General features: G+C 43.0%; 1 protein-coding gene across 1 annotated transcript in view; it reads left to right on the top strand.

The window, feature by feature from the left end:
* LOC134069786 (myoferlin-like) overlaps positions 1-11721 on the top strand; it is a 33345-nt gene extending 21624 nt beyond the window's left edge. Inside the window, exons 28-54 of the mRNA XM_062525854.1 lie at positions 217-319; positions 781-920; positions 1190-1360; positions 1671-1755; positions 1970-2047; positions 2325-2506; positions 2864-3022; positions 3186-3287; positions 3843-4004; positions 4457-4622; positions 4834-4907; positions 5807-5818; positions 6032-6130; positions 6466-6594; positions 6830-6985; positions 7443-7534; positions 7638-7808; positions 8326-8474; positions 8812-8951; positions 9049-9137; positions 9222-9317; positions 9745-9886; positions 10019-10118; positions 10229-10422; positions 10625-10734; positions 10875-11022; positions 11230-11721. Coding sequence (XP_062381838.1) covers positions 217-319; positions 781-920; positions 1190-1360; positions 1671-1755; positions 1970-2047; positions 2325-2506; positions 2864-3022; positions 3186-3287; positions 3843-4004; positions 4457-4622; positions 4834-4907; positions 5807-5818; positions 6032-6130; positions 6466-6594; positions 6830-6985; positions 7443-7534; positions 7638-7808; positions 8326-8474; positions 8812-8951; positions 9049-9137; positions 9222-9317; positions 9745-9886; positions 10019-10118; positions 10229-10422; positions 10625-10734; positions 10875-11022; positions 11230-11274 — 3294 coding nt within the window. The 3' untranslated portion in view covers positions 11275-11721. The remainder of the gene's footprint in view (positions 1-216; positions 320-780; positions 921-1189; positions 1361-1670; positions 1756-1969; positions 2048-2324; positions 2507-2863; positions 3023-3185; positions 3288-3842; positions 4005-4456; positions 4623-4833; positions 4908-5806; positions 5819-6031; positions 6131-6465; positions 6595-6829; positions 6986-7442; positions 7535-7637; positions 7809-8325; positions 8475-8811; positions 8952-9048; positions 9138-9221; positions 9318-9744; positions 9887-10018; positions 10119-10228; positions 10423-10624; positions 10735-10874; positions 11023-11229) is intronic.
* The last annotated feature ends 49 nt before the right edge of the window (positions 11722-11770 follow it).

The following is an 11770-nucleotide window of genomic DNA, read 5'->3' as shown; positions in this document are numbered from 1 at the left end:
ATTAATGCAGTCATTCTCTGAGTGCAGTAGTCACACAAATCCTTATGCTTTATGTTCTGCATGATTGGAGATGTATTTACAAGCATCTGCTAAACTGATCTAATGCAAACTATAAAGCAGCACAACGAGGTGTGTGAAGTCTTTCACTGAGTGTGTTAGTTGCTTTCAGCGTGTGTGTGTTGGTTGCTTTCAGTTGTGTGTGTTGTGCGCTTTCAGAACGGGGAGAAGGCCCAGAGTCCGGCTGAGATTGAGTGTCCACCTGGCTGGGAGTGGGAGGACGCCTGGAGCTTTGACATCAATCGGGCTGTGGACGAGAAAGGTTCGACACCATGTTTGACCATGTGACCGCTGTGAATACTGTGACCACTTTACAAGTGCATTTTTGAGGTTTTCTGCATTTTTGAGGATTATTTTCATGAGAGAGCATCAGAAGGGGCCTATATCTCTATTTGAATCTTGGTTCTCAACAGTCTAAAAGTTAGAATCTGATATTGCCACCCTTACTTAGTCATTAATGCTTCAGTTTGTAAATTCTTCGATACACATCGAGGGTCCTCAATGTATGCAATTCTGCTTGGGCTCCGAGGATTGCCGCTTGAGACTGTATTTCAGTTTAGTTTGACCTCATTTTTACACTGATAACGAATGTGTGGAAGCAATGACCACAAACAATGACCAGCACAATTTCAGAACATTACAGAACCTATTTTATTCTTGATATTTTTTTATCCCAATGATTTCTGTGTTTGATGTCTATGTGTGCTGTGTGTTGGTGCGCAGGGTGGGAGTATGGGATCACCATCCCCCCAGATGACAAGCCCAAGTCCTGGGTGCCTGCTGAGAAGATGTACCATGTGCACCGGCGGAAGAGGTTGGTCCGGCCCAGGAAGAGGGTAGCTGCTGCTGGTACCGCTGCTGAGGTCAGTTTAAAGTGGGACCTCTGGACCATCACTGGTGCTGCCGTTGACTGTTTTAAAACATGAATTTAGATGAATGTTTGACTGCTGCACAGGTCTGACGTATTGCATAATGGGATATGTCTCCATTTTAATCTCCCAAGTGAAATTACGGTAGACCTTAACTGGCTGAGTTGTATACTGATTTTATATGAGTAATGATTTAAAACATTAGTGTTCATTGGTTACTCGTTGACTGTTTGATATTTTATCATATCTTTTCTGATTGGTAGAAAAGGGATATGGGAGATCCAGAGGGCTGGGAATACACCTCTCTGATTGGCTGGAAGTTCCACAAGAAGGAGCGTTCGTCGGACACATTCCGCCGACGGCGATGGAGGAGGAAGATGGCCCCAGCCCATCGTGTTGGAGCGTCAGCCATCTTCAACCTGGAGGGGGCGCTGGTGAGTAGCTGTGTTCAGGATCTTGTCCATTCTGTTCAACACTATTTTATTTAGTAATTTTAGAGGGCTGCAAAGAAACGCAACATGATGGTCAATCACTCAATCTGCCAGACAATTTTTTAAATTTCAACATGTCAATACAGTATGCATTTAGCGATAATCTTCGGTTGTAAAACTTCCCATAAGGCCTACAGGGATTTTTCTGTTATTGATTTAAACAATGTGAATCAAATTGAATAGATGTATAAGTGTTGCTGTTGTTGATGCATGAACTCCAGGGGTTGCTAACATCTCTCCTCACTGTTTGCAGGGCATAGATCATGAGGAAAAGGGCTCTAAAGAGTCCAGCAAAGCATTCGGCGCTAACACTCCCACTGTCTCCTGTACATTTGACCGTAAGATCACTTGATTTTTGTGCACCTCAGCCTCCCTCCAGTGTGTAATTCTTGTCAAAAAACGTTTCCGTATGCCATTACTAACATATAAGTTGTGCAAAAAATGATTTATGGGTCTAAAATAGCTCAGTACTACAAGTGCATTTGTGTGCTATATTTGACAAATGGATGGAGGTTCAGTAATGTTGACATTTTTCTTCCCTTTTTCTTATAGGAGCCTCTGTCTACCACCTGCGTGTGTATGTTTACCAGGCCAGGAACCTCATGGCTTTGGACAAAGACAGCTTCTCTGGTAAGAGAGCAGGCTGCTCAATTTGTTTTCTAGAAACTACATGCAACTGCTCAGCATGTAAGTTCAATAATTATCTCCATATCAGTGATACGATCATGCTGTGATTACAGGGAGGTTTGTATTTTTTCAGTTGTGTTGTAGAACATGTACTTGGATGCAAAATATGAGTCCACCAGATTGTGCAATATGCTAAAGCAATTGGGGATGTTTGCTATTTTTATTGCTATTCTGCGATTAAAAAAAAAGCTAAACCTATCCCTCCTGTCGCTCCAAACAGATCCGTACACGCACGTGTCCTTCTTGCACATGAGCAAAACCACGGAGACGGTCAAGTCCTCACTGAACCCGACATGGGACCAGACTCTGATCTTCAACAGCGTGGAGGTCTACGGAGACCCTCAGGCCCTGGAGCACAACCCTCCCCCCGTGGTGCTGGAGATCTTCGACAAAGACCAAGTGGTGGGTAGCTATAGGAGTCCGCAGACCCGTATCGGCTGCATATGAGCATATATGGTATAGCAAAGAAAATGCAGTTTTAGCACTAACATTGGTGCAGATGGTCTGTGTATTGAAGAATGTTTGTGGGAAATGTGGAAACATTTTCTATGAGAAAGCATTGGTTTTTGTTTGTTTACCTTAAATTCTACTTAGGCCCTACGAAATTTAAGTGAACATACGGACTCATGTAGATTTGGCATAGTCATAGCTCCTACAGAAAGTATGTCAGAGTCATGAACTTTCTTAGAGGTATCTGTACACACTGGATCTAGTCTGCTGGAGCTGTGTGTAGATCTCCAGTGTTGCTTCTGCCCCCAGGGTAAGGATGAGCTGCTGGGCAGGAGCCTGTGTAAGCCCCTGGTCAAGCTGCACCCGGGCATGGACGGCTCCCCCAAACTACTCTGGAAGCCAGTCATGCAGAAGGGAGAACACGTAGGGGACATCCTGGTCTCCGCAGAGCTCATTCTGAAGGATAAGGTGTGTGTGTGTGTGTGTGTGTGTGTGTGTGTATGTACAGTATGTATGTGTGTGTGTGTGTGTGTGTGTGTGTGTGTGTGTGTGTGTCTGTTAGATAAATGAATGTATATTAATCTAACTGTTCATCTACATTGTAAGCAGTGTGTGATTGTCCCCTCTGCAGGGCAATGACACAGACCTGCCCCTGGTCCCTCCTAAGAGGGGGGAGAAGCTGTACATGGTGCCCCAGGGTGTGAGGCCTGTGGTCCAGCTCACTGCTGTTGAGGTAAGAGGAGTGGAGGGGTCAGCAAAGGGCCTATATGTGCCTATAGCCTATCTGCCTATACTGTACATATATCTGCCTATCATATGTTGTGTATAGGAAAACTGGGTGCTAGACTATTGATATAACATCCTGCCTGGAGTTGGATCAGTTGAGCACAAGTCCTACCATAAATTACGTGGAATATAAAAAGCAACTAGGTTTGAAATGTCAAAATGCTAAAAATTATATTGTTTGCAGTATCCTGTAGTCATTTACTGTCAGCCTTTAGTATGGGGAATGTGCAGATCGTTCCTCATAGTGTGTAAAAGTAAAGTATGGTGAAAGTTCAGCTCAAATCCCACTGTGTGTGGGGGCGCTGTGGTTCATCAGGCTACAGCGCTCCGAGTGCCCACGGGGACCCAGGTTCGAATCCGGCTTGCATTCATGTCCCGATCCCACCTTATCTCTCTCTCCCACTTGCTTCCTGTCTACCTCTTCACTGTCCTATCATAATAAAGGCAAAAAGGGCAAAATATATACTTTAACAAAAAAAATCCCACTGTGTGTTGGTTTCAGATTCTGGCGTGGGGATTGCGCAACATGAAGGCGTACCAGCTGGCCAGCGTGTCGTCTCCCAGTCTGGTGGTGGAGTGCGGGGGCGAGGTGGTCCACTCGGCCACCATCAGGAACATGAAGAAGAGCCCCAACTTCCCCGAATCCGTCCTCTTCCTCAAAGTGGTGAGAAGAATTCACTTCCAGTGTCCTTGGCAGAGAATGGAAAAATCATTTGTTTTGTCCTATTATTACAATAAAAGGTCGTACCAATATCGGCATTGTATAATCCACAGAATTCCTAGGGAAGCTACACCAGGAGATGCAATGCATAAAACTCATTATTAGTAGACTGATCTACCGTATATATTTTTTAATGTACGCGCCGTGATTACGTCTGGTGTAGCTACATTACTTCCATTGATTATAGTGGAAACTAATTGTTGCAGCAGACGCAACGCAAATGGAACGCTTCAGTTACGGGCCTGGTGTAGCTCCCCTGTTAAGCTCTGTAAATCCTGCCCCTCACCCCCTAATGTTTCACCCGAAGAGAGATGACAGTCGAATTTTCTAGTTCAGTTTCCAAACTTAACGCCCAAGGGCAGCATCTGACCAGCACGGCTGTCTGTTCCCTGCAGCTCCTTCCCAAGGAGGAGATGTACACGCCCCCCATTGTGCTGAAGGTGATCGACCATCGGCCCTTTGGCAGGAAGCCTGTGGTGGGCCAGTGCACCATCATGTCCCTGGAGCAGTTCCGCTGTGACCCCTTCGAAATCAGACCCAATGTGTCCGCCACCTCCAAAAGTATGACCATCCATCCATAATCAGCCTTGAATGGTGTTGCCACTGATTTCAAGAGCTAAAAAACATTTAATGTAGTATACAATCTTCACATAGCACTTACTGTACATTTCACTGTGATAGCCCTGAAGTCTGCTTCACCATAGTAATGAAGTCAGCCTCTGTGTTCCTTCAGAGGTAAATATTAAATGTGCATGAATGTTTTGTGTTGCAGTGGCTTTGATGGCTTCTCCTCCTGCTGACCTGGCTATCAATATGGATGACACCAGACCATTACTGGAAGCAGAGGTATGATATCCCAGACCAAACTCTCACTCTGAACCGTGTCTGTGTGACATTTGATGCCCTTCATAGTCAGCACTTAAATCGTATAGTGTAGTGTGTAGTGTTATAGTGTCTATGCCATATATTTGTTCTTTTTATGGTCTATATCTAAATCATGTTAATATCATATCATCCCATATGTTTTTATGATGGCCTCCAAACACGTCATATCACCCACATTCATTTCACTTGTTGGTCAACATTCTGACTTCCAGTTTCTGCATGGTATGTCTGCTGCAGTAGACAAAATGGCCCGCACCCCTCACCATATAGTATGTACTCTGCGGTCCCAAGCATGCGTGGCTGATTAATCAGTAAAGAGAACATGAGGGCCAACGTGGGCTTCTCATTTTCTGAAGCAATTTCATGAATTGGTTCATGAAATTCCGTTCCTGACTCGTTTTCATTCATTCGATGCTTCCTGGCTCATAGGAGAAGTGTACGATTCTTTGCTATCTTTGGGGGAGTTGGCAATTAGCAAAGATGATTTTAACAGGACACACATAAAAAAACACAGAAACATTTTTTACACTGCTTGGCTCCAGTTCATAAGTGCCTAAAGTACCTGCCATGCAAATGACCTGGCTTTCTTCCATGACATGGTGAATGACTTATGTAAATTAGAATTCATTCTTCTGAATGAGTGCTAATTCTGGAATTCTGGAGTGTTTTCTGTTGTGCACCTCTCACAGGGTTCCTTTGTAATCTGTGATTAGAAACGATGATAATCATTTCTATCAATCAACATGAAATCAGTACCAGCCTTAAATTCATCTAAATTCAGCATGTATGAAATTGACTGTACTATTTCAATGTCACTGTTGGATTCTAATGCTGCTTCTTTTTTCTTCACTCTTTGTCAGCGTGTGGAGAAGGTAAGAATTTGTCTTATTTTATTATTTTGTGTTCAGTCGGCTAATTAAATACATGACCGAGGACTCGAGTGAAGTATTTAAACTTACACCACAGACAGTCCTGTTGAAATCCTGTTGGGACTGGGCAGTTGCACAGCATATTCCATATTATTCTCCACCCTTTGCCCTGCTATTTGTCTTCCCATTTAACAACCCAATGAAATGTTGTGGCAGGAAAAAGAGGTGGTTGACTGGTGGAGTAAATTCTACGCCTCCATTGGAGAGCATGAGAAGTGCGGCCCCTACAGGCAGAAGGGATATGACACTCTCAAAGTGAGTAGGACATTTCATTTCAGTGGGTGGCTTTCAAACTCTCTCCTCGATCCTCGGTCCTTCAGAGTCGTTCCCACTGATCTACAGTATAACTAACACTGGATAGACTATCCCATTGTTGCCGCCCCATCATTCTTTATCTAGATCAGTGAGGACGAGGACCGAGGAAGGAAGGGAGGATGTATAAGACCAAATGAGAAGCACCCACTGTTTTTGGCTAAAGGTCGCATGTTGTCCTCAAGGAATATCACTGGCCACTATTCATACAGTATATCAATATTGGTTTTGCTGTTGGGCCATCAGTTAATATCAGTGTTGTCTGAATGCCTTGTCAGGTGTATGACACGGAACTGGAGAAAATTGAGGACTTCAAGGGGCTCACGGATTTCTGTAGCACCTTCCAGCTGCTAAGGGGCAAGAACGAGCATGGGGAACACGACCCCTCAGTTGTTGGAGAACTCAAGGTCAGGCCCTTTTTTTGTTATTTGTTGTGATTGGCAATGTGTGGAAAGTTATTGTTAACTTACCTGTACCTTATGTTATCGGAACTAAAAAGTTTAGAAAGATTTTTTTTAATTGCCTGCTGCCAAGAGGAAGTGGAAGTTAGAGTTAGAACTTATTTATTTTTGAAGAACTTGTTTTAACTTTTGAAGACTTCTCCAGTGGCACGCTGACTCGCTCTCCCCGTGTGTCCCGCAGGGCTCGTTCAAGGTGTACCCCCTCTCTGACGACCCTGGGGTCACCCCCCCACCCCGCCAGTTTCGGGCGCTCCCGGAGAGTGGGCCCCAGGAGTGCCTGGTGCGGATCTACGTAGTGCGGGCTCAGGCCCTCCAGCCCAAAGACAACAATGGCCGGGTCAGGCACACTTTTAATACATTCTCTCTCAACTTCGGGGGTCTATGCCCAGAGGGCTCTTAATCAGATAGAAACCTTCATCTACAGGGTTGAGCAGCTCTAGGGCTCAGGCAGGAGTGCATGCTGTAGAGTGGGGGCTATGATGAAGCATCACTTTAGTGGGTTAGGTTGCCCAGAGACAACAGCATCCATCCAGGTCAGGCACAAGCACATTACTGGAGGGAGTTTTGCTCAGAGCAGTCAAGCAGCCTGTACTCCATGTACTACATATAATGTGTGCTGTGTACTGTGTACTATGATGAGGCATCTTTTCAGGGGGTGAGGTAAAGGCTATTAGAGGGCCAGGTTCCCTGAATATTTGGAAAATTCTGTTATTATTGTCTTTTTTTCAGGAGATTTCAGGATTATTTAATCTGTTAATGTCTAAAGATCTGTTTTCTTCTTCATATATGTTCAGTGTGATCCATATATAAAGTTAACTTTGGGAAAGAAGTCTGTCGACGACCGGGACAACTATTTACCAAACACCACAAACCCTGTGTTTGGAAGGTAATGTGTGAAACCTCAACATATTTGTTTGTTTATTTTATTTTATTTTAAGTACCTGCTTCTTAATAGAACTGAATCTTCCCATCTTCCCTCTCTGCTGCAGGATGTTTGAGCTGTCATGCTTCCTCCCACAAGACAAAGACCTGAAGATTTCTGTCTATGATTACGACCTGTTGACCCGGGATGAAAAAGTCGGAGAGACCGTGATCGACTTGGAAAACCGCTTCCTCTCTCGTTTTGGTTCCTACTGCGGTTTACCTCAGACGTACTGCGTGTAAGAACCCTTCCACTTGCACTTTAATTGAACTCCATACATTATGGACCTTGTTTGAATGAACGTCTGTTCTGGTTTAACTTGGTCACTAATCAGAGGATTAAGCATTCTTAAGTCAGGGTATATAGACTGTGTAGTTTTGTGCAAAATCAAAAAAGTAATAACAACAGCCTTTACAGCACCATGAGATAGATCGTAGCTTGCTAGCTGCTTTGATATATCAGTGCCAGATATGCCTACAGTAATTTCCAGCATATAAACCGCATCGTGTATAAGCCGCAGAACAGTGTTTTATGCAAGTTAAAAGAAACAAAACCATATTAACACCATATTAACTGCCCCCCTATTAACCTCATAGTGGAAGAAATTTAGCAAAATCAATGTATAAGCCGCAGCTAATAGTCAGGAAATTACGGTATGTGATATTGAAGGCATGTCTGGTGTGTTTGCTAGATTTAGGGGGAAATATCCATAAAGCCTCATGACCTAACTAATGTATGACGCCTGACTCTTGCAGCTCTGGCATTAACCAGTGGAGGGACCAGCTGAAGCCCTCTCAGATCCTCCAGAATCTGGCCCGACTCAAGGGCATCTCTCCGCCCCGGACTGAGGACAACGGAAACACACTGTACTTCGCCGGAAAACAGCACAGCTTGGAGGAATTTGGTAAGCCTTTCCTAATATGCACACACGTTTGAGACTATTGAGTTTATTGATATAGGAAAACATTATAGTGCCTGATTTGTTTTGAAGAGTGGGTAGTATGCTCACTTACTGTACACTGTAAAGTCCAAAATTTTTTTTTAGTAGAACCTTTTAGTGTACGTGTTCTTGGTAACTGCTTAAGTGTTTTTTATTCCAACATGGCTCAATGTACTGTATATTTTGTTATCTTCCAGCATACACATTACAGCCTCTCCATATAATATCTTGGGTTTATCCTGGACTTTGAATACACATACATACTGTACTTCCAGTCTCATGTAGTGATGTGTGTTTGTAGAGGCCAACAAGGTGATGCACCAGCACTTGGGTCCACCGGCTGAGAGGATTGCACTGCACGTGCTCAGAACTCATGGCCTAGTTCCGGAACACGTGGAGACCAGAACCCTCTACAGCAGTTTCCAGCCCACTCTCTCTCAGGTGCAGACCGGTGCAGACACGCAGACACACAGACACGATTCTGAAATTCGATATCTTTCTCTCCCCGGCTATGTTTGAAATACTTTCCGCTTTGTAGGGGAGTCTTCAAATGTGGGTGGATGTTTTCCCCAAAAGCTTAGGCCATCCAGGACCTCCCTTTGAGATTGCGCCCCGCAAGGCTCAAAAGTAAGACACGTGGAGCAGAAACCAAAATACATATGTATTTACGAAAAACATTATTCCTGAATACTGACATTTATTTTGCATCAGGTATTTCCTGCGTGTGGTCGTCTGGAACACCACTGATGTGATTCTGGATGAGACCAGCGTTACTGGGGAGAGGATGAGCGACATCTATGTCAAAGGGTAAGAGATCAAGAAAAAGGTGAAAGGTGAACATTCAGTATATTGTCTCTGAGAGTGCTGTGTCCTCTAGACCATTTTTAGAGTAGCCATTCTGACAAAGTCTTGGGCAAGAAGAACAGATATGACCAATTACATTCTCTTCAATTTAAATATGTTAGAATCGGAACCTTAATTCATATCATTAGTAAAACTTGTGTTTGTCCTACTATTTCGTGTCAAAATGGCTGCATTAAAAAAGGTGTTTTGGACAAATTAGAAAAGAAATCCCTGCTATTAGATGGGATAGCCAGTTTGGATGAGATGGTCTGTGAAGTCCTGAGGTCTATATAGCTGTGTAGTGATAATGAACCTGTCTGTGAACAAATGAACTCCTTCCGTGCTGATACAGTCACCTAGAATGATTTGTTTTGTTTTTATTTCCTTTCAGCTGGATGCCAGGCATGGAGGAAGACAAGCAGAAGACGGATGTGCACTACCGCTCTCTGGACGGAGACGGCAACTTCAATTGGAGATACGTGTTTCCATTTGAGTACCTGCCTGCTGAGCAGCTCTGCCTTGTCTCCAAAAAGGTAAGTTCTGTTTCAATGGGTTTTTGTTTTTTTTAATTCTCAAACGTTTTTAATTATTTTCTTTTTTCTTTTGTTGAGTATACACTTTCCATCCATTTTTTTGTCTCTTTTAATGCATTTTGTCTCTAATAGGAACACTTTTGGAGTCTTGACAAGACTGAGTTTAGGATACCACCTAAGCTGATCATTCAGATATGGGATAATGACAAATTTTCACTGGATGACTATCTTGGTGAGTCTTGATGAGGAGAACTATTTTTAGACCACCATAACTTTCAAAACGTATTTCAATAATACGTTATTGACAATAACCACTGGAGTTTTGTCCTCTCTCTGTTACAGGTTCTGTTGAACTTGACTTGCATCACCTCGTCCCACCAACAAAGATGTCACACAAGTGCAGTATTGACATGCTGTCAAAAGAGGGCGAAATTCCTCACCAGAAGTGGGATGTGAGCAAGTCACTCTTCCACCAGAAGGCTGTCAGAGGGTGGTGGCCCTGCGTGGTCGAGAAGGATGGCATAAAAGAGCTTGGAGTAAGTGTGTGTGTGTGTGTGTGTGTGTGTGTGTGTGTGTGTGTGTGTGTGTGTGTGTGTAGAGAGAGAGAGAGAGAGAGAGAGATATTATTTTACAAAGTTGATCTCTACAGACAGTTTAATAGAGTGGTTGGTGACATTGTGGAATGTGTGTGTGTGTCTCTGTGTGTGTGTGTGTGTGTGTGCGCTATGTGGTCTCCAGGGGAAGGTGGAGTTGTCCCTGGAGATAGTGCCTGAGACTGAGGCAGATGAGAGACCGGCAGGAAAAGGCCGCGATGACCCAAATATGCACCCAAAACTGGACCCACCAAAGTAAGATGATCTTGACATAAGTAAAAATGAACCTACAAAGCCTACTTTTCTCTTTAACAAGGGTAAAGCATCATAATGGTACTGAAACTAATGATGGGAAAAACATGAATATCCTTCTTGTTCCTTTTGTTCTTTAACAGGCGTCCTGAAACATCGTTCTTCTGGTTCAGTAATCCGTGTAAGACCATGAAGTTCATTATTTGGCGAAGGTTTAAATGGCTGTTCATTGGGCTGATCCTGCTCATCCTGGTCTTGCTCTTCCTTGGAATCCTGCTGTATTCACTCCCGGTAAGCACCAATCTACAAAGCTACAGCTGAAAAGACATCAGCTTGTGCATCATCCTGTTTTGTATTTATTGTAGGCTGCGTGGTTTTATTTTCATTTCAGTAAATAACTGATTAGTTATGTCTTTAGTTTTGCACCATTGTAAAAGGTTTTCTAATATGTGAGATCAGCTGTCTGATGTTGGTATATTATTTTCTGACTGCTTTCAGAACTACATCTCTATGAAGATTGTGAAGCCATTTTCAGCAAGATGATGACCTGTTCCAGAAGAGGAACCAAAGAATTAGAAGCCATCATAGGATTGAAAGCACTAACTGCCAACAGCTTTATATGTTTTACTGTTTTATGGAATGCTTGTATTTTAACGAACATTTGTCCGCAGATCTTCACAAAAAATGTCACTTCAGTGGTTTAAATGTTATATTTGTATTTGATTACATTATGTCACATCATTTTAATGGTCTTGATCATGCTGGTTCTTACACAACTGTCTGTTAAGGTTAAGGAATGTTTGAGCACTTTTTCCAGTTTTGCACTTTGAAATGTTGTTTCATACTTTTATATATGGGATTATATGTAATGAAAGATATATGCTAAATAAATAAATACTTAATTAGAACATTGAATGTTATGCCATTTCATTACATAGGATAGCCTATATTACACAATTTAGTAAGGCCTAGACCTCCCACCAATCCAAATAAAACCTAAAAAATACATTTTTGTGGACCCATGTTTGGATTTTTGTTT

Source organism: Sardina pilchardus, chromosome 22 (assembly GCF_963854185.1).
Source record: "Sardina pilchardus chromosome 22, fSarPil1.1, whole genome shotgun sequence".
NCBI classification, from domain to species: Eukaryota; Metazoa; Chordata; class Actinopteri; order Clupeiformes; family Clupeidae; genus Sardina; species Sardina pilchardus.
The sequence above is the reverse complement of the archived record's forward strand: the minus strand, read 5'-3'. Positions and strand labels throughout refer to the sequence as shown.